This window comes from Marmota monax, unplaced genomic scaffold (assembly GCF_021218885.2).
Source record: "Marmota monax isolate L192 unplaced genomic scaffold, Marmota_monax_Labrador192_F-V1.1 WCK01_AAM20220418_F8-fsc00186, whole genome shotgun sequence".
NCBI classification, from domain to species: domain Eukaryota; kingdom Metazoa; phylum Chordata; class Mammalia; order Rodentia; family Sciuridae; genus Marmota; species Marmota monax.
In genome coordinates, this window is record NW_026694725.1 from 1772028 (window position 1) to 1791369 (window position 19342).

The 19342-nt window shown below is 40.8% G+C and overlaps 1 protein-coding gene across 2 annotated transcripts; it reads right to left on the minus strand.

Moving 5' to 3' along the window:
• Positions 1-777: 777 nt before the first annotated feature.
• Positions 778-7539, minus strand: Vamp1 (vesicle associated membrane protein 1). Of its 2 annotated transcripts, none has more exons than XM_058572531.1 (5): positions 7370-7539; positions 4575-4701; positions 4145-4303; positions 3386-3437; positions 778-1382 (listed from the first exon to the last, which is right to left on the minus strand). In XM_058572531.1, coding segments are annotated over exons 1-5 (351 nt in total). In that variant the 5' UTR covers positions 7372-7539; the 3' UTR covers positions 778-1371. The 2 variants fall into 2 exon arrangements, with proteins under 2 accessions (XP_058428514.1, XP_058428513.1); XM_058572530.1 differs by having other exon boundaries at positions 778-2976.
• Positions 7540-19342: the final 11803 nt, after the last annotated feature.

The following is a 19342-nucleotide window of genomic DNA, read 5'->3' on the forward strand; positions in this document are numbered from 1 at the left end:
AAAGGAGCAAGTAAAAGACAATGGAATAAGGGGGTGGGGGTTAGGCCGCCACACACAATTTCGAATTGTCAAAAATAAAAGCCCTTTGTGACCACTGAGACAAAGCTTTTCCATTTTCTTGTCTTTCTTTGAGTTGAATCCAATTAAGCCCTGTCCCCAAAACTACTCCAACTTGCAAAATATTTAAAGGTGTGAAACAAAGGCTTCATCTCTGCTGCTTTGTGTTAGTAACCCTGAACTGCAACTAAGGTTTTGATCTTTCAGACAATTGCCAGGAATTTCAGAATACCTACAAACTCTCACTCCATCAGCTGTGAGGAAGTGATTTTTCCTGTTGTTCATTGCTACAATGTGTCTGGTCAGTACAATGGAACTCGGCAAAAGAAAACTGCATGAGGATAATCGGAGGAGAAGGTATATGGTGGAGGTCACATGTGAACATGTCCCCAGGGATAGGAAAGGCAGGCCAGGGACTAGAGGGACTAGGAAGGAGGCAGATGGGGAGGCCCAAAACCCGTAATTGTTTGCCAGCGTGATGTGCCTACTCAACTTCCTGTTGTCACTTCCTCTCACCAGCACCTGCAAGAGTCAAGCTGTTTTAGGTATTAAATGCTGAGAGCACAGACCACTTCCTCTGCCAACACACAAACCTTTAATCTCCATGAAAACCATTCAGACACATATGCTGCCCTTTGTCCTTTAGCAACATCAGACTGGTAGAAAGAAATGACACCCCTACCCCACCAGTTATTCCAACCCAAACAACAACCAAGCCAGTTTAGTGGTAGGAATTAGTTGTATTTTTTGCCTTTGTTCAGAATACATGAAATTGGTAAATATGCCACATGCCTTTGGTGAAGTACAACTGTTATTACTCTATACAAGTATGAGATTGAGGTTTGGAAAAAAGACAAAAAGGTAATGACAGACACACAGTGGTAACCCCACATCATCTCATGGCAAACTGAAGAAAGGGATGTGGGAAACTCGGCTTCATTTGACTGCAGAGTCCCGGGGTTTAGTTGCATATTTGCTCATGCACATGGGTGGTGGGAGGGAAGTGGGAGAGCAAAGACACAGAAGAGGATTCAGGGTGGGATGAGAAAGAAAGAAGGGATATTACCCACAAAAGAGCAAAGCCAACTATACTTGGTGAGCCTTAAGAGGGACAGAAACCCAGAAAATAATTCCCATGATAGGGTTGGGTGGGCCAAGAGGGTGAATTTGCTCCAGGCTTGGGGACACATCTTGGACAGTGGTGGTTCTTCTCCAGCGGTGACCCCCTGCATTAGGCAAGGAGGAGCCCAGAGGAGAGTGGAGACCTTCGAGGGGAACGCTGGGAGGGTACACTGACTGCTTTCTTCCAGCTCTTCAGTCCTGCCCTAGGCAGGACGAAGGAAATATGGGAAAGGGGGCAAAAAGAAAGGAAGAATGGTTTTGCACAATGAAATGCTGCTGCATGGAAAGCGGGCATTCAGACCCAGCCCAGCATGGCCTCAGACTCTTTCTGATTGTGGACCAGAGGACAGAGGGAAACACTGCTATGGGTCTTCCCCTTCCTGTTCCCAGCCTTCCCTCCTCCCCTAGCACCTCAGTTTTATCCCATGTAACATGCTATCCTGAAGTTCAGCAGTAGTCCCCAAGATAGGCTAAGCAGCTCCCATCCTCAGGTTCCACTGTCTATGCACACAAAGCAAGCAAAGAGGAGAAAGACAGGAAGCAATGTGGGATTCAGATGGGTGAGGGCAGTTCAGAAGGGGAGCATACTGCAGAAAGAACAGAGAGGTGGCTCCAGATGCAAGGGGCCCATGATAGTATAACAATATAAAAATACACCTGTCACAGACTCTCAACCCTCCCACTCCTCCCACTGAGTTAGTGGACCTACTGGACTTCTCTAAATCTTTATAATCAACCAGGGCTCACAGGGATGGTGTGGAGAAAAGAATTCTATGGGAGTCTAGGACCTTACCTCTAGCAGCCTCACATTTCTTTATCAACAGGAAGGGAGGAACGGGACCTTCTTTAAAGAGAGGGCAAGAAGTGGCTTCCTGAAAGCCTGTTATTCTCAAATTAGGCCCTTTACTTACTGTTTCTCTATAACAGGTATTCTCTCTTTATTCCAGTAATTAAAATAAATCACAAGCACCAAACTCTGGCTAGTTGCAATTATTTGATGCTCTCATGAACAATATAGAATGCTGCAGAAAACATCAAAGAGAGATAGCTCCTTCCAGTTAGAAGCAAATAGGTCTGCTTCTAGGATGGAAATGAGAGTCTCCTGGTAGTTTTGTAATCAACAAGTGCTTGTTTTCCAGGCTAATAGAGAACAAAGTAAAAGACTATAAGATTCCTGAAAGACATAGAAAATCTTGGGCTGAAAGATTAGCAATAACTGCAAAAAACAGATTTGATTTTCTAAAAGGGTACTGCACTAGGACCAGATTGGCCTTTGGACAGAACCCCAGGGCTCTCTAAAGGCCTGGCACAGGAGAAAAGCTAGCAAGTGCAGCACTGAGCAAGCCACTACTTCCCAACTATTCATGGTCCCCTCCTGCCAGAGACCTGGCCTTTCTAGGAGACACTCATGGACACCAATACCCTTCTTCTCCCCAAAACCTTACCAGCTTCTTGGGCACTTCACCTCAGTTATTCTCCCTCCCCTTGGCAGCCAACTCCTTTAGGGTATGGGGGAACATAAGAGTACATGAGAAGGAGAAAGGAAGGAGGCGTCAGCTGTTGATCTTTAGGTAGTGACTTCAAGACTGTACCACGAGCAGCATTTCTAGTATTGAGGGACAGAATGCAAATGAATACAACAAAAAAGGAAGAATGGATGATGGAGAAGCCTGGGCTGGGATGGAGAAAGGCAGATGGGGAAGTTTGTTGAGAGAGCAAACAGAGGGAGAAGGACATGAGCTTGAATGGCAATGGAGAACAGGGAAGGGGTGGCACATTCTCAAGTAAAAAAGTAGACTGGACACAGGAATCAGGAGGTCCCAGATGGAGAAGAAAAAGAGACAGGAGAAAACAAGAGGGCAAATTACATCAAGTTACTAGATGTTCAAGTCTCTCAGTTGCAGGTGCCCCAGCCCCAAGGTCTCCCTCTGACCCAAGCCAGTGACAAACAGCATAGCCCCACTTCCTCAGAACAGAAGGGGCCATCTCCCCACAATGCCTTACAAGGAGAAGGCTTGTCTACCAAGGAAATTCCTTGTCTTTACCCTTCCTCCCTCCCAAACCAGGTATGATCCCCAGCAGCAGTCTCCATACCTCAGTCAGAGCAGCCCCACTCCCCAGGCAGGCAGGCAGGCAGGCAGGGCTGGGAGAAGATTCCGGGACCTTCCCACCTCTTCACCCCATCAGCAACCTCAGCGATACTTACTTACAATAATTACCACGATGATGGCACAGATAACTCCCAGCATGATCATCATCTGAAGAAACATGGACAAAACATGAGCCTTTGGACTTGGGGAAGAAGGAAAAAAGCTGGACCAGAGATTTGGGAACAGAATTTCCTCTATTCTTTGTGCAGTGGAAGAAACCACTCATCACCCAGACATGAGCATGCCTTTCAGGCCTAACCCTTTGCTTCCCATAGGATCATAATCCCACGACCATGTCTGTAGTTTTTCAGAAACAGCACAAGATCTGCAATTCACTCCTTTTTGGCTTAGTTCCTGTTGCCTGGGGGCTTTAAAGGGAATTCCAATGAAGAAGCAGGCTTTAGATCTTTATATTCAGTTAGTTTGGTTTTCATTGTGAAATGTGTAGTGCATTTCCAAAAATTTTCAGGAGTATCTACACCTGAATCACTGTGTTGCTGTTGGTTGTGTCAGAGAAACTTCCAGTTAAAATTTTTTGCCTGAGACTCCTATGGGAAAAAGGTACTTAAATATTCTAAACGCCCCAGGGTAGCACTTTCACTTTCTCAGTAAGTGGTTCTGAATACTCTAGCCTACCCTGGTGGCTAATACATGTAACTCATCTCAAGGAGAAGGTATTCAGATTTTCCTCCTAAGAATCCTGCAAGGCAGAGACCTGGCACCAGTAGTAAGAGGGAATGTAGAAGCTGAGAGTTTTCTTGTCTTCTACAAGTGGAAGCACAAGAAAAGAAGGGAGAGAGGACAAGGAAATTCACCTTGCAGTTTTTCCACCAATACTTCCTCTTTAGCTTGGCAGCACTGCTCTCAAATTGCGATGCTCCCGCCTGTAAGGCATCAGCTCGGTCATCCAGTTCTGATAGTTTCTGGTCCCTCTCCAGGACCTTGTCCACATTCACACGCATGATGTCCACCACCTAAGAGGAGTGCAAAAACAAGGCTGCTAAGCTTCCCAATAGAGATAGGAGAAAGAACAACAACTTGGGAATTGCAAGTCTGGTCCCATCTAAGAGATGCTTTGCCTCTCAGAGTCTTTAACTAACCCCCTGTAAAAAAAAAAAACAAAAAAAAACAGAGAATGGACAAGAGGTTCCCTTCTGTTTCTAAACTTCTATGGTGGACAAGAGGTTCCCTTGTTTCTAAACTTCTATGATTTGGAAACTCTCAGAGAGATGGGAATCCACCTACCTCCTCCACCTGTGCCTGGGTTTGCTGTAGTCGTCTATTACTGGTCATGTTAGGAGGAGGGCCAGGGGGACCTCCACCAGGGGCAGTCCCTTCTGTCCCTTCAGTGGGTGGCTGAGCTGGAGCAGACCTGTGGAGAGAAGTGGAGAGAGTACACAAAATAACAAAGACAAGAAAGGAATCATATGCATTCTCACCTAATTCCACCCCAGTAACCATGATTAGGTTATAGCAAATGGAAGGGATTCTAGCTCCTTGGCAATATCAAGTAGGGAGATGCAGCATACAGGCAAGGAACAAAAGATGAAAGAGCCAGTAACAATATAAGAGATCTTGTTTTGGGCTAACCTCTGACTCAAATTCAAGCCCATCTTCTGATACAATGGCTTCAGGGACAAATGTGCCAGCCTTGGCCTAAATGGCATTTCCCAGGCTGTCAAATGCCTTCGCATGAAGACAAATGGAAAAACTCAATACAGATAGGAGACATTTGTGAAAAACACAAATCCCTCAGGACATGCAAAGTTTGAACATAAAAGGAAAGGCAAGCTGACTAACTCTGCTTATAGTGATCCAGTTATTGATTATGTTTCACATGGTGATTAGTATATCTGTGCTGCTACAAGGACAACTTGGAGTATCGCCAAAGGCAAAGTCTGTGTAGGTAGAATGAGTCAGGATTGTTTGTTTGCATTGTTTTTGGCAGAGAAGATAGGGGTTTCATTTAGATTGAATCTGGGGCACAAAGCAATTGCATTAGTTGTGGAAACTGTTCCAAGAGCATAGACAGGAAACAAAAATAATGCTAGAAATAGTTCTCGATGTACATGCACCACAGACATTCTGTACCTTCCTTTTGTAGATTTGGCAGAGTCTCAGGAGACTGGCCTAGTCTCCTGTGTCCCAAAAAGAAATCTTGGTTTATACTACCTTACCCATGGAAACTGTTTCTCTTCATTACCAATTGAGGCTAAGACATACCTTAGCCTTTGGAGGGAATAATCCAGTGAGGTCTTCAAGATAAACTTCTTTCACAGTCCCAACACATGGAGACTAAATTCACCTGCTAAGGAATTCCAAGTAGTCTAACCTAAAGATTGAGATTTTCTCTGCCAAGGAAAAAACCACAGGTGGGTAAAGATCTCTAAAATTTGAAGAAGAATACAAATTTCCACAGCTCATAGAGAGGGAGAACCTCAAAAAACATACTTCACCAGAGGAGTCCAAGAATAAATGCATCACAAAGTCACCAAAAAGGAAATTCCTTGATTAATCACAACAGAACTAATACCTAGAAGCTCCTCTTTCTTAACTGAATTTCTTTCAGTCTAAAAATAAAAAAAGACAGTTAGAGAGGCTATACTAGGAGATTATTCCTCATTTAAGGGATCATTTTTGTATTTCCCTCCAAGTCACAAAGAGGGCAAAGGAAAGAAAGATACAAAGCCCTGGGAGCCTTAAGACTCTTATGCTGGTACTGAGATATTTAAGCAATCTGATTCTAGACTGAAGGCAGAAATTTCAATTAGTAAGTAGCAGCCGGTGTTGGAAGTAGTCCAGGATGGTGGCACCAATGACAAGATTAAGGTCAAAGACCTTGTGATTCCCTGGTAGCCACCATGCTTTCTCCATTCCTTCTTTTCATCCCACATGGATAATATCTAGAACCAGTCAGCTGAGAAGGATCCCCCTCCCCAAAATGAAAATAATTGATGTCTTAGGGCTTGTCCAAAATGCAGAGAATATTATCTATAGTTAAAACTGCAGAAATCAAAGAGGAAAAACTGAAACGGCTATAGAGCCTTTGGGGGACTGACTTCACTTACTACTTGTTGGGAATTAAGTAGAACACTCAGCAGTACCACATCCAGAAAGAGTTATAACTCTTATGTAATATAAGTAAATCTTTCCCTTTTTTAAGTCCCTATGAGAAGGAATACAAATACACCTGGGATTAGGACAGGACTCCAGGCAGTATCAGAAAAAAAAAAATTAAATTAAAACATATTGTGGTCCTGAGAGGGAAGAACTTAATTGGTCTAGCCATAGCTCTCCTTCAAGATCTTGGGAAGGGGATGATGTTGAAGATGGTTGGAGACTAAACTCTGCATGTCAGAGAAAGAGGAGATTGATCAGTTCTCCCTATTTCTCCTCCAAATACTTGGCTAGGACTTGGTGACAGAAAAGCGTCTCCTATAAGGGTGGCCTTAGGATGGCATGGGATCACATGCCCCTTGGGACTTTCTGAACTGCACACCTGGGGCCAGGTGTGCATGCAGTTCAGAAAGGAGACTGGCAGATAAGTTTCTGGAGCTTTAATTATGGCCTTGAGGACGCGGTACATCACACTTTGGGTAAGGGGCACACACAAATCCAGAGACCTCAGGCAAGCCGAATTACTCACCGGCCGGTGCACCCATGACTGTGTTTCCAAACGCTCTAAGTACAGATTCAGACGACATGATAGGGTTTTCAAATTCCCTACCTTTCTCCATACCCGCCTTCGCCCTCTCTGGGATTTCACTATACGGAGACTAGAATAAAGTGCCACTCAAAAGAGAAGACAGGGTGCAATGAATGTGGGACCCCTGCCCCGCCCGTGGGGACTAGCTGTGGCTCATGCAGGAATGGGGGGCTGTCCCCCTCCGGGGGTGGGGGCGGTCTGGGGGCGGTGCGCGGTGGAGGTTCCCGCGTCGCTGCAGCTGCTGCAATGCGCCATTTTCAGTCCCGCAGAGTAGGGCGCTGGGGGTGAGAGTTGGCAAGGAGGTCTGGAGCCCCCCACAACAGAGTCAACTCACATTTTTCTGACTGGAGTGAGAGTCCAACTCCTCTATGGAGGCTGCGGCGAGACACCCGGCGGAGAAACGCTGCGGCTGAATCGGACGGAACTGTGGAGCTCCGCCTCCCACTGACCACCAGGCGGTCTAGCTGCGGTGCAACTTACTGCAGCTGCCGCGCCGGAGCCCAGCTTTATTAGTGCTGGCCACGCCTCCCGGATACCGATAACAACATCCAGTCCAATCCACGCCTAGAGTCGTCTCCAAGTACAGCCGTTCTAGCCCGCCCTGTCCCTTCAGATTTGCCAATCAAAACTCTCCTCTCGTACCGACTTCGAAAAGGAGCGGTTGCGGTCAGGATTTTCACTGACCAATACAACAGTAGTTTGCTTACCTGTCGGGCTCAGTAATAGGGAGGGGTGGAAATATGGTCCAGCCCTCTGGAGGGCGGCCTTAACAGTTTGCGATAGGCCTTTTTCGTGCCTCCCAACCAATCGCTGACCAGGGTCTGGGCCGCTCCAGCCAATCAGGCCGCTCGCGCTGACAGTCGCGGGCCCGCCCATCCTCGGAGCCCGGACGCTGGAGTCCCTAAAGCAGGTGGAGGTTCAGCTGTGTGTGCACATCCCTGGAGTCCAGACCTACTCCGCGTTCCACCCCAGCCGCCGGCTTCTGACCAACAGCCCTGAAGTCGCAGAACGCAACAGACAGAGCCATCGGCTCCCGGAGCCAAATTCCGAGATTCAGTCAGACCAAATCTAATACGAAAGGCTTCGTTCTGCTTCTTTCAATATAGCCTATCCAAATTGAACCGCCCCGCCTCGCCTCCCAACTTTGCTTCTCTGCTTCCTCCGGGTAGGTTACCACGTCGATTTAATTGTGCAGACCGGAAACCTGAAGCCATCCTAGATTCCCTCCCTTTTCATATTAACCCCTCCTCCAAAGGAAATTCACCAAGTCAGTCATTTTTTTCCCTTAATGCTTAAAGAATTCTCTATTATCCCTTTCCTGGGCATCAATTATAAACCTCACCATTATGACTGTGTTTCTCACCACTTAGAATTTTTTACATTTATTGAAAGTGTAGGTTCATATGCATATAGATTTTATCATATTTCACTAATGTTTACATAAAAAGGAAAATAGAAACTAATAAGATAAAGTTATCTACTTCACATAAACTTTTCTTTTTTTTTTTTTCCCACATCCCCAGCCCTATTTTGTATTTTATTTAGAGACAGGGTCTCACTGATTTGCTTAGTGCCTCACCATTTCTTTGGCTGGTTTTGAACTAGCGATCCTCCTGCCTCAGCCTCCCAAGCCGCTGGGATTACAGGCGTGCGTCACTGCGCCCGGCCACAGAAGTTCTTAATAAATCATGTTTTTGACTCAGTTGTAGATGTTTCTGCACGACGTAGTCCTGTGTGCATGCCATGAAAGACAGGTAACACAGCATTTCCTGTTCCTCTTCTGTCTTCCAAGCCTCAGACACCCTTTTTGCAAGTTTTGATGCTCATGAGCATCTATGATAAATTCAGTACAACTGCTGTCTGAGTAATAGCTATAGTGAAACGTTCCAATTTAAGACCTGTTAAAATGCCAAAAGAAAGAGAAAATAAAAACAAAGTACCTCCTGGAATTAATGAAATAGAATATTCTGCTTCCAATCTTGCTCTGCCTCATAGCCATTCTATAAAGCCATCAAGGTGATCTAACCAAATATCACCATCCTGCTTAAAACCCTGAAACAATTACTCTTAAAAACACAACATATTGGGGCTGGGGATATAGCTCAGTTGGTAGAGTGCTTGCCCTGGGTTCAATCCCCAGCCCCACCACAAAAAAAAAAAAAACCACACACACACACACACAATGTAGAGTATTTGCCTAGCACGTGGGAGGCATCGGGTTCAATCCTCAGCACCACATAAAAATAAATAAATAAAGTTATTGTGTTCATCTACAACTAAAAATTTTTTAAAACACAGTGTATCAATCATAGGTGTTTATCCCATCCTCTTTGTGAAACCACATCAAAACAACAACCTCAAAAAATTCCTGCAACTGGGGAGGCTGAACCAGGAGGATCACAAATTCAAGGCCAGCCTCAGGCCAGCCTCAGCAATTTAGCGAGACCCTAAGCAACTTAGTGAGGCCCTAGACTCAAAATAAAAACTTGGCCAGTGGCAGTGACAAATGCCTGTAATCCCAATGGGACACTGAGATAAGAGGATGGCGAGTTCAAAGCCAGCCCCAGCAAAAGCAAGGTGCTAAGCAACTCTGTGACACCCCTATTCTAAAATCAAATACAAAATAGGGCTGCGGATGTGGCTCAGTGGTTGAGTGCCCCAGAGTTCAATCCCCGGTACTGCCCCCACCCCCGGAAAAATAAAAAATAAAAAGGACTAGGGATGTTGCTCAATGGTAAAGGGCCCCTGGATTCAATCCCTGTTACCAAAAAAAACACATCACAACCTCTAAGTATCCTTTCCAACTCTCCCAGAAAAAAAAAAATTAACACTATATTAAAAAAAATAAAAGCACTTTTTATTATTTTAAAATAAATAAACCCTCTAGCTTCACTTATTTTTATTATTTTATTTTATTTATTTTATTATTCTCAAATAATTAACATGAGATATCCAGAAAAAAAAAAAGAAATCAAGGAATTTCCTCTCTGCCCCTAACTCAGTTCCCCCAATGGTAACACCTTGTATAAATACTTTTTATTATTAAAACCAGGAAATTGACATTGCTGCAATCCATACAGTTCATTCAAAATTCACCAGTTTTGTATATACTCAATTGTGGAGGGTTTTCCCCCCCTTTGGTGTGTGTGTGTGTGTGTGTGCATGCAATTTTATCATATATAGATTCTTATAGCCACTACCACAATCAGGATACAAAACTATTACATTACCATAAGGCTCCCTTGTGCTACCTGTTTATAGCCACCCACGCCTATTCCTAACCCTTAGCAACACTAATTTTCTTTTCCATTTCTATAACTTTATTTCAAGAACATATGTAAATGTAATCATATAGTATGTAACCAATAAAATAAAAAGTTTACTGGCTCTTTGTAGTTATACACGACAATAGAATGTATTTTTTTAATTTTTTTTAGTTGTAGATGGACACAATACCTTTATTTTATTTATTTATTTTTATGTGGTGCTGAGGATCGAACCCAATGCCTCACACGTGCTACCACTGAATCTTAACCTCAGCCCTGTAGAATGTATTTTGATACTTACATGGAGTATAACATATCATACATACATGGAGTATAACTTTTCATTTTTGTGGCTGTATGTGTGTAACCTGTGAGATTGGCTTTTCTTTCCTCACTCAATATAATGCCCTTGAGATCCACCCAATTTAGTAGATCAGTAATCTTCACTGCTGAGTATTATTCCACTTTGTTTAACTATTTATCTGCTGACAGATTGCTTTTGTACCTTTGTCAAAAATCAGGTACATTTGTACATGTCTATTTTGGGGGGGGTTCTTTATTCAGTTCTGAGACAGAGACTATGATGGTGGGGCAAAGACTGGGACAATAAAATAAACCCCTAGGCAGAGTAAATGTACCCTTTGTAGCATGGTACATTGCTTCTCTACCCTTGTGCTCTTTAAAAAAAAAAGTCATGAGAACTATTAAAATCACAGAAGTGGAACATCTGCATAAGACAAAATTGTTCCCAGGGACAAACCTAAATAAACCTCCTAGCTTCACTTATTTTTAGTCAACTTAAAAATCACTAATTTTGGAGGCCACACAGCTGGGCATTATGTTATTAGTCTCTCATTCGCTTTGCTGTAGATAACACTTCTGATGCCTGTGAAGAGTGTGAGGGAGGAGGACATGGAGCAAGAACTGGTACAGTGGATAGGAGGAATCACTTCTAATATTTTATAATACAGTAACATAACTAGAGTTTGCAATAATTGGATGTTTCAAATAAACTAGTAGGATTTTTAATCCTTTGGGTTCTTTTGAAGAACACATTTTTGAGTTCTTTTGAACACAAAGAAATGATAAAGTGTCTGAGGTGATAGATACCCCAGTTACCCAGATCTGACCATTACACATTGTATACAAGTATTGAAATGTCACACCTTACCCCATAAATATGTATATGTGTTGACTAAAAATAAAAATATATATTTCTAAAAATCAGAAAAAAAAGAACACCTCTGATGTGTGTGTTATGATGACAACAGTTGCCTAGATTACTTTTCAGGAACTTGAAGGCCACTTTTGTTGAGAAACACTAAATATTCACTTGGTCCTGCATATGTCTAATGGATGACTGGAATGGGATCTGTCTTCAATTATGTTTGTCCTCTTTACTGCCTTAACTTTTGGGTCAAATTCTTCTCAGTTCTACACCTAAACTATTGACTACCCATTGGAGGTGCTGTGTGTTTTCTTCTATCCTTGTGCTTTTTCAGCCCTATAAAAGTCCAAGCATACAAAGCCTATCAGCCCTGTTGTAAGGCCCAGATGGAGCCACAAAGCCAGGATGTTTGAATAGCATAATGGCACCAGCTACAAGAGTCCCAGAACAAATCAACCACTACTGCTCATTGTCTAAGTCTTGTGCAATAAGAAACTTTTTTTTTTTCTTAACTATGCCCCTGGTCAATGGAGAATTACCAGACTTTCCCACCCCAGGGAGCATCCTGATACCTCAATCAGTGCTATCTCCCTTTAACTGAAGTCCCAGTAAGCCCCTTTTGCTACAGCACCAATTAAAGCCTTGCCCATATATTCGTGATCAACTCAATTTTGTTTATACCATCACCAAATCAAATGTTCCTGTCTGATATCAGTTGCAATGACCTCTGTGTTTATCCTTCTGCCAATATCACAATCTTGATTACTGTAGCTTGATTACTGTAACTTAACATTAAGTAGAATTATTTCTCCCATTTTATTCTCCTTTTTCAAAATTGTTTTAGCTATTCTAGGTCCTTTGCCTAAAAAGCATTTAAAAATATACTAATGAGCTGAAAGAAAACAAAAACTGTCTAAAAACCAAGTGGAAGCTGGTACCCAAAGAGGTAGATTAAAAAATTTGAACATGGGGCTGAGGTTGTGGCTCAGCGATAGAGCACTCACTTTGCATGTGCGAGACCCTGGGTTTGATCCTCGGCACCACATACAAATAAATAAGTGAAATAAAGTATTGTGTCAGCTACAACTAAAAAAAAAAAAAAAAAGATTAAAAAAATTTGAACATAAGTATGGTGGCTTTACAGGGTGCCACTGTGGCATAAAAGTCAAAGCTTACGGCATTTCCCATAAATCTGGAACCCCGAAGGACTATAGCCTCATGTAAAAGTGTATTAAACATATTCTAGGGGCTTGGGCACTCAGTGATCGAGTGCTTGCCTAGCATGGGTGAGGCCATCCTTAGCACCACATACAAAAATAAGCACATAAAATAAAGACATGCTGTCCATCTACAACTACAAAAAAAAAAAACTTAAAAAAAATATTCTAAAGGAGGTGGGCTTGGTGGGCATGCCTGTAATCCCAGTGGTTTAGGAGACTGAGGCAGGAGGATCTCGAGTTGAAAGCCAGCCTCAGCAACTTAACAAGGCTCTAAGCAACACCGTGAGACCCTGTCTCTAAATAAAATACAAAAAAAAGAGGCTGGGGATGTGCCCCCAGTGGTTAAGCACCCCTGGGTTCAATCCCTAGTACCAAAAAGATATCCTAGAGGATTGAAAGTGTTTTCAGGTTGACAGTACTACCAAGCACCTGACAGAAGCAATGCCAGTCCTCCCCAGATGAACTCATCTTCAATTTAGGTCTTGGGAATTTCCACAGATACAGTCCCAAGAGAAATAAATTGCAATCAAAAATTGCAAACAAGGAACAAGATACCAAAGTAAGAACCAGTGGTGATAGAGACAGGAAATTTTTAAAAAATTAGAAAGTCAAGCTAAATAATTAAATGTGTGAATAGTAAAGAATCTCAAAGTAGAAAACAGGAAATGTGAAAGAAAGGAAAAGAATGTATGTGAGATTAATTATAAAATAAATTAAAGTGCTGTAGCACAGTGGTGGAGTGCTTGCCTAGCATGTGTGAGGCACAGGGTGTGATCCTTAGCACCACATAAAGATAAACAAATAATGGGCTGGGGATATGGCTCAGTGGTTAAGTGCCCCTGAGTTCAATCCCTGGTACCAAAAACAAATAGATAGATAGATAGATAAAATAAAGACATGCTGTCCATCTACAACTACAAAAAATTTAAAATAAATAAATAAATAAATAGATTCAAGCCAGAACTAGATACATAAAAAAGAAAATGAGGTAACTGTTAAGGAAAAACAAAAAGTTGGGTAGGAAATAGGAGTTACTTCACATGTCAATTGATTTTTTTAAACATTAGCATTAAGTTTTTTAGTTGTACATGGACACAATACATTCATTTTATTTATTTATTTTAATATTTATTTTTTAGTTGTAGTTGAACACAATACCTTTATTTTATTTATTTATTTTTATGTGGTTATGTTGTGCTAAGGATCGAACTGGTACCCCACACACGCAAGGCAAGTGCTCTGTAAACTACAACCCTAGCCCATGTCAATTGAATTTTGACAAGGGTGCCAAGACCATTAAAACAGATGATGCTAGGACAATGAGACATCCACCTGGAAAAGAATGAAGTTGGATCTTTCCATATGCAAACATTAATACAAAATGTATCAAAGACCTAAATGTCAGGCAGGGAATGTAGCCCAGTCTTAGAGTACTTGCCCTGAGTTTGATCCATCATCAAACAAACAAACAAACAACTAAATGTGTTAACTAACACTATAAAACTTTTTTTAGTTTCCTTAATTCTTTTTTTTAATATCTTTATTTATTTATTTTTATGAGTTGCTGAGGATTGAACCCAGTGCCTCACATGTGCAAGGCAGGTGCTCTACCGCTGAGCTACAGCCCCAGCCCCTTATAAAACATTTTTTAAAAAACAGGTGTATGTCTTTATGAGTTAGATAATGGTTTCTTAGATATGACAACAAAAGAAAAAATAAATAAGGCATCATTAAAATTTTAAATGTTGGTGTTTCAAAGAACATGAATCCAGAAAGTTAAAAAACCTACTGAATGGGACAAAATATTTGCAAATCGTGTATCTGACAAGGAACTTGTATCTGGAATACATAAATAACTCTTGCAACATCATCATCATCATCATCATCATCATCATCATCATCAACCAATTAGAAAATAGAAAAAGAATCTACCTAGACATATTTCCAAAGAAGATATACAAATGGCAAAAAAGCACAAGAAAAGATACTCCATATCACCAACCACCTGGGAAAAGCATATAGAAATCACAATGAAATATCAATTTACACTTAGGACATAAAAGAAAAAATTTTAAGATAATAACTAGTGTTGCCAAGGACATGGGGAAACTGGAGTCCTCATACAATGCTGGTGGAAATGCAAAATTGGGGCATTTGGGGTTTTCAATTTTAAAAAGGGTCTATGTCAAAATATACTCTCCTGTCATGTGTATCTAAAAAGAAAAAGAAAAAAATTTTAAAAAGAGTCTGTCAGTTGTTCAAACAAACATAGAATTACCATATGATCCACAATTCCACTTTTAGGTATACACCTAACAGAAATGAAGTCAAAACCTTGTACATGAATGTCCATAGCAGTATGAACATTTGCTGGCTCTCTTTCTCAAAATCAAATAACCAAAAAGTGGAAATAACCCAAATGTTCATCAACTTATGGATAAGTTTAATGTGGTATATCCATACAATAAGAATATTATTTTGATCAAAGACAAATGAAGTACTAATACATGGTACAACATAGGTAAACTTTGAAACTACTAAGTGAAAGAAGTCAGTCCAAAGAGTCACATATTATATGGTACAATTTATATGAAATATCCAGAATACATAAGAACAGGAAATGGATTAGTTGCCTAAAACTAGAAAGGAGGGGTAATTGGAGTTGATGGCTAAGGGATGTTGGATTTTATTTTAGGGTAATGATGAAATTTTTCTAAATTGATTGTGGTGATGAATGCAAAACTATGTGAATATACTAAAACTCATTGAAATTGGTGAACTGTCTGATATGAAAAATTATATCCCAATAAAGATATAAAGAATTTTATAAAAATATGTTATATCACTGCATATCATGTGGCTCAGTAATAAATAATATGTATAAATTCCTAATATAAACTATCTGATGATTTTAAATGGTGGTATAATGAAGTGATAAAGGTGATATAGTGGTGGGGTGTAAGAAAAAAGAGGGGAGAGGGGTATAAATTCTCCTGACAAGATGACTAGCTTAAAAAAAAATGACTAGCTAATACAGGTCGCTGGCTCTCTTTCTCAAGATCAAAACTGGGGGGCGGGGGGTGTAGCTCAGTAGTAGAACACTTGCCTAGCATGCATGAGACACTAGGTTCAATCCCTGGCACCACATAAAAAATAAATAAATAAACAAATAAAATAAAAGTATTGTGTCCATATACAACTAAAAAAAAAAAACAAACAGAGATCATATAGAAGATATAAGGAATCATGAATTTCAAGAACTAACAACAAAAGTGTAAGAATGCCCTGAGGGAGCTGGGGTTGTGGCTCAGTGGTAGAGTGCTCACCTAGCACAAAAATCAATTAATTAATTAAAGATATTGTGTCAAACTACAACTAAATGAATATATATCTCCATCCCTGAGAAGCTGGGCATGGTGGCACGTGCCTGTAATTCCAGTGACACTGGAGGCTGAGACAGGAGGATCACAAGTTCAAGGCCAGCGTCAGCAACTTACTGAGTGGCAGAGTGCTCCTGGGTTCAGTCTCCAGGAAAAAATAACAACAACAAAATAAACCAAACTCCTTGAAAAGACTGAAGGCTATTGCTATGGGTCAAATTGTGTCCTCCAAAGATTCTTATGTTATAGCCCTAAACCCCAGTATTTCAGAATGTAACCTTATTTGGATGTCATTAGTTAAATTGAGATCATGACTGGTATCCACTATAAAATGGGGAAATTTGGACACACAAGCACAGGAAAAATGACATGTGAACATGAAAGCAGAGATCAAAATGATGTATCTACAAGTGTGGGAGGCCATCCTCGCACGTGATTTGAGTTACCTCTCTGGCTGGGTGAGAGGCGCTTAGACACAGCAGTGTCAGAGCCTTCCCCACCCTTTCCCAGGTACAAGGGCTTGTCCTTACAGAGGTGTGCCTGGCCACTGACCTGAAGACCCAGTCGCTGGCCCTGACCTTGAGATGCTGTCCCCCTTAACCTTCATTGGATGAGATTTTCCCTTGAATTTTTTGTTCCCCAATAAAAGCTCACTCCCTGGCATGCGTTCTCTCTCGCTAGCCTCTTCTGCGAACCTCACCACCGCATTAGGTGGCTGGAGGCGGGAGCTAGGAGAAGCCTTCTCAGAGCTGGGAAATAAAGGTAAATGAGAGTCTCTCTTTAATTTTAAAACTCACTAGCAATTTTTTATGCATTGAACCTTCTTTTATGAAGCTTGTGCTGGTCACGTGGCAGATACAAGCCCAGGAACTCCAATACTGCCAGCAAACCACCAAATGCTAGGACAGAGGCATGAATAAATTCTGCCTCATAGCCCTCAGAAAGCACCAACCTTGCTAACCCCTTGATCTCTGACTTCTAGACTCTGGAACTATGAGACAATAAGTTTCTGTTGTTTAAACTATCCAATTTGTGATCCTTTATTAGCAACCTAATTCAACTCTCTTGAACTAGCATATATGTCATATACCAAAACCTAACAAACATTACATATATATATATATATATATATATATATATATATATATATATACATACATACATTACACACATATGTGTGATAGGTGGTAGACATATCAAAGGGCCCTGCAAGTATGCTAAAGTGTTTGACTTATAGAAATAGATTAAGAAACCACAGGAGTAAAGAAATACAGGTGTTTTGTTGTTGTTGTTGTTGTTTTGGTACCAGGAATTGAACCCAGGGGCACTTTACCCCTGAGCCACATCCTCCTGCTCTTTTTACCTTTTATTTTTGAGATAGGGTCTTGACAACTTGCTTAGAGCCTAAGTTGTTGAGGCTGGCCTTGAATTTGTAATCCTCCTGCCTCAGCTTCCAAAGCACTGAGATTACAGGCCTATGCCACCATGCCCAACCCATAAATACAAGTGTTTCTTATTAATTGCCCTTATGGAGAAAAATAAAACACTGTTTTTCTGAAACACCACAAATGCAGAAGATAGAGTTAGTGATGCTCTTCAATTCATGACGCATTATCTCACTTATCTTTGGAAGGACTCTCCCTCATTTCCTTTGCTTATTCTCTTTTCCCCATTTCCCTTTCCTACTATAGAAAACATTCTAAATTGATAATCATTGTTTTGTTTGGCAAGTGTGCATTGTTCCTGAATGTATTTTTAGTTTGCATGAGTATTTTTTCAAATTTTACTTTCTTTTTTCCACTTTGTGTTGTTTTTAAAATGTTTGTTTTAGACAATGAAAATCATACCATCTGAAAATGATCACAATTTTGATATCTTTGCTTCCATTTCTTAAAATCTTTAAAAAAAAAAAAAACCTCTGAAAAGTAAATAGTACTAAATAGTGCTATATCAAACCACTGCAGTTATAGTTGGCATTATTGTCTGTTCCTGATTTTAAAGAGTACATATTCTTAAATATATGCTGTCAATCTCTAGTATGGAACCCTTACCAAGTTAAGGAAATTTCCTTCTGTTTCTCACTTAATTTTTTTATTTTTTATTTCATTTATTTATTTGTGGTACTGAGGACTTAACCCATTTATTCTCTACCACTGAACCACACCCCTTTTTTTTTCATTTTGAAACAAGTTCTTTTGTTGTTGTTGCTGCTGCTGTTATTGGGTATTGAACCCACGAATGCTTTATCACCAAGCTCAACCATTTTTATTTTTTGAGACAGGATCTCATTAAGTTGCTGAGGTTAGCTTCAAACTTGCAATCCTCTCCAGCCTCCCAAGTATCTGGGATTGGCATGTGCCATTGTGCCCAGCTTTTTAAAAAATTCCTAAATAGAAGTTGAATTTTTATTTTTTTCTTTTCTACACTGAATGAGGTAAGCATGGAGAGCTAAACACTCATTTCCACAACAGGAAGTTAGTAGATGTCTAAAACCAATAAGCCATCAAGAGCAGTTGAGTGTATTATTTCAAATTATGATGATAAATACCATAAAAATAGCTAAAAATAAAGTGAAAGTCTATTCTGAAAAGTTAGTCTAGAGGGTAGGCTGGGGTGGAAGGAGAGGATTGCTGCTACATATAACAATATAACTTGTCCTTTGTTTAGATTAACTATATGTATGTATTGCTTTGATTTGTAAAGTGTAAGTTAATTTAGAAACAAATGTTTGCCCTGGTGTGATGGTACATGCCTCTAATCCCAGTGACTCTGGTGGCTGAGACAGTATGGATTCCAAGTTAGAGGCCAGGGAGACCCTGTCTCAAAAATAAAATAGAGGCCAGGTGGCATGGCGGTTGCCTGTAATCCCAGTGGCTTGAGAGACTAAGACAGGAGGATCGAGAGTTCAAAGCCAGCCTCAACAAAAAGCAAGGCACTAAGCAACTCAGTGAGACCCTGTCTCTAAATAAACACAAAATAGGGCTGGGGATGTGGCTCAGTGGTCAAGTGCCCCCGAGTTCAATCCCCGGTACCCAAAAAATAAAATAAAATAAAAAGGGCTGGGGATGTAGCTCAAAGGTATAGCTGAGTCCAATCCCAGCACCACAAAAATAAATAAGAAAATATTCAAAAATCAAAATCTTTGTCTTCCACCCCATTGTTTTGTTCCGTTCACATGCCATACAATCCAATCATTTAATATACAAATGATTTTTATTTTTTCAAAAGATTATATACAACAATCACCACTAATTTCACATTTTATCTATCTAT

Bases quoted from the DNA above. Each gene is read 5' to 3' on its own strand.
- Vamp1 (XM_058572530.1), bottom strand. The intron at 4,304-4,574 runs GTAGGTGGATTC...CACTCCTCTTAG, and splicing joins CCCAGGCACAGGTGGAGGAG to GTGGTGGACATCATGCGTGT. The intron at 3,438-4,144 runs GTGAATTTCCTT...ATGTTTCTTCAG, and splicing joins ATTGGTGGAAAAACTGCAAG to ATGATGATCATGCTGGGAGT.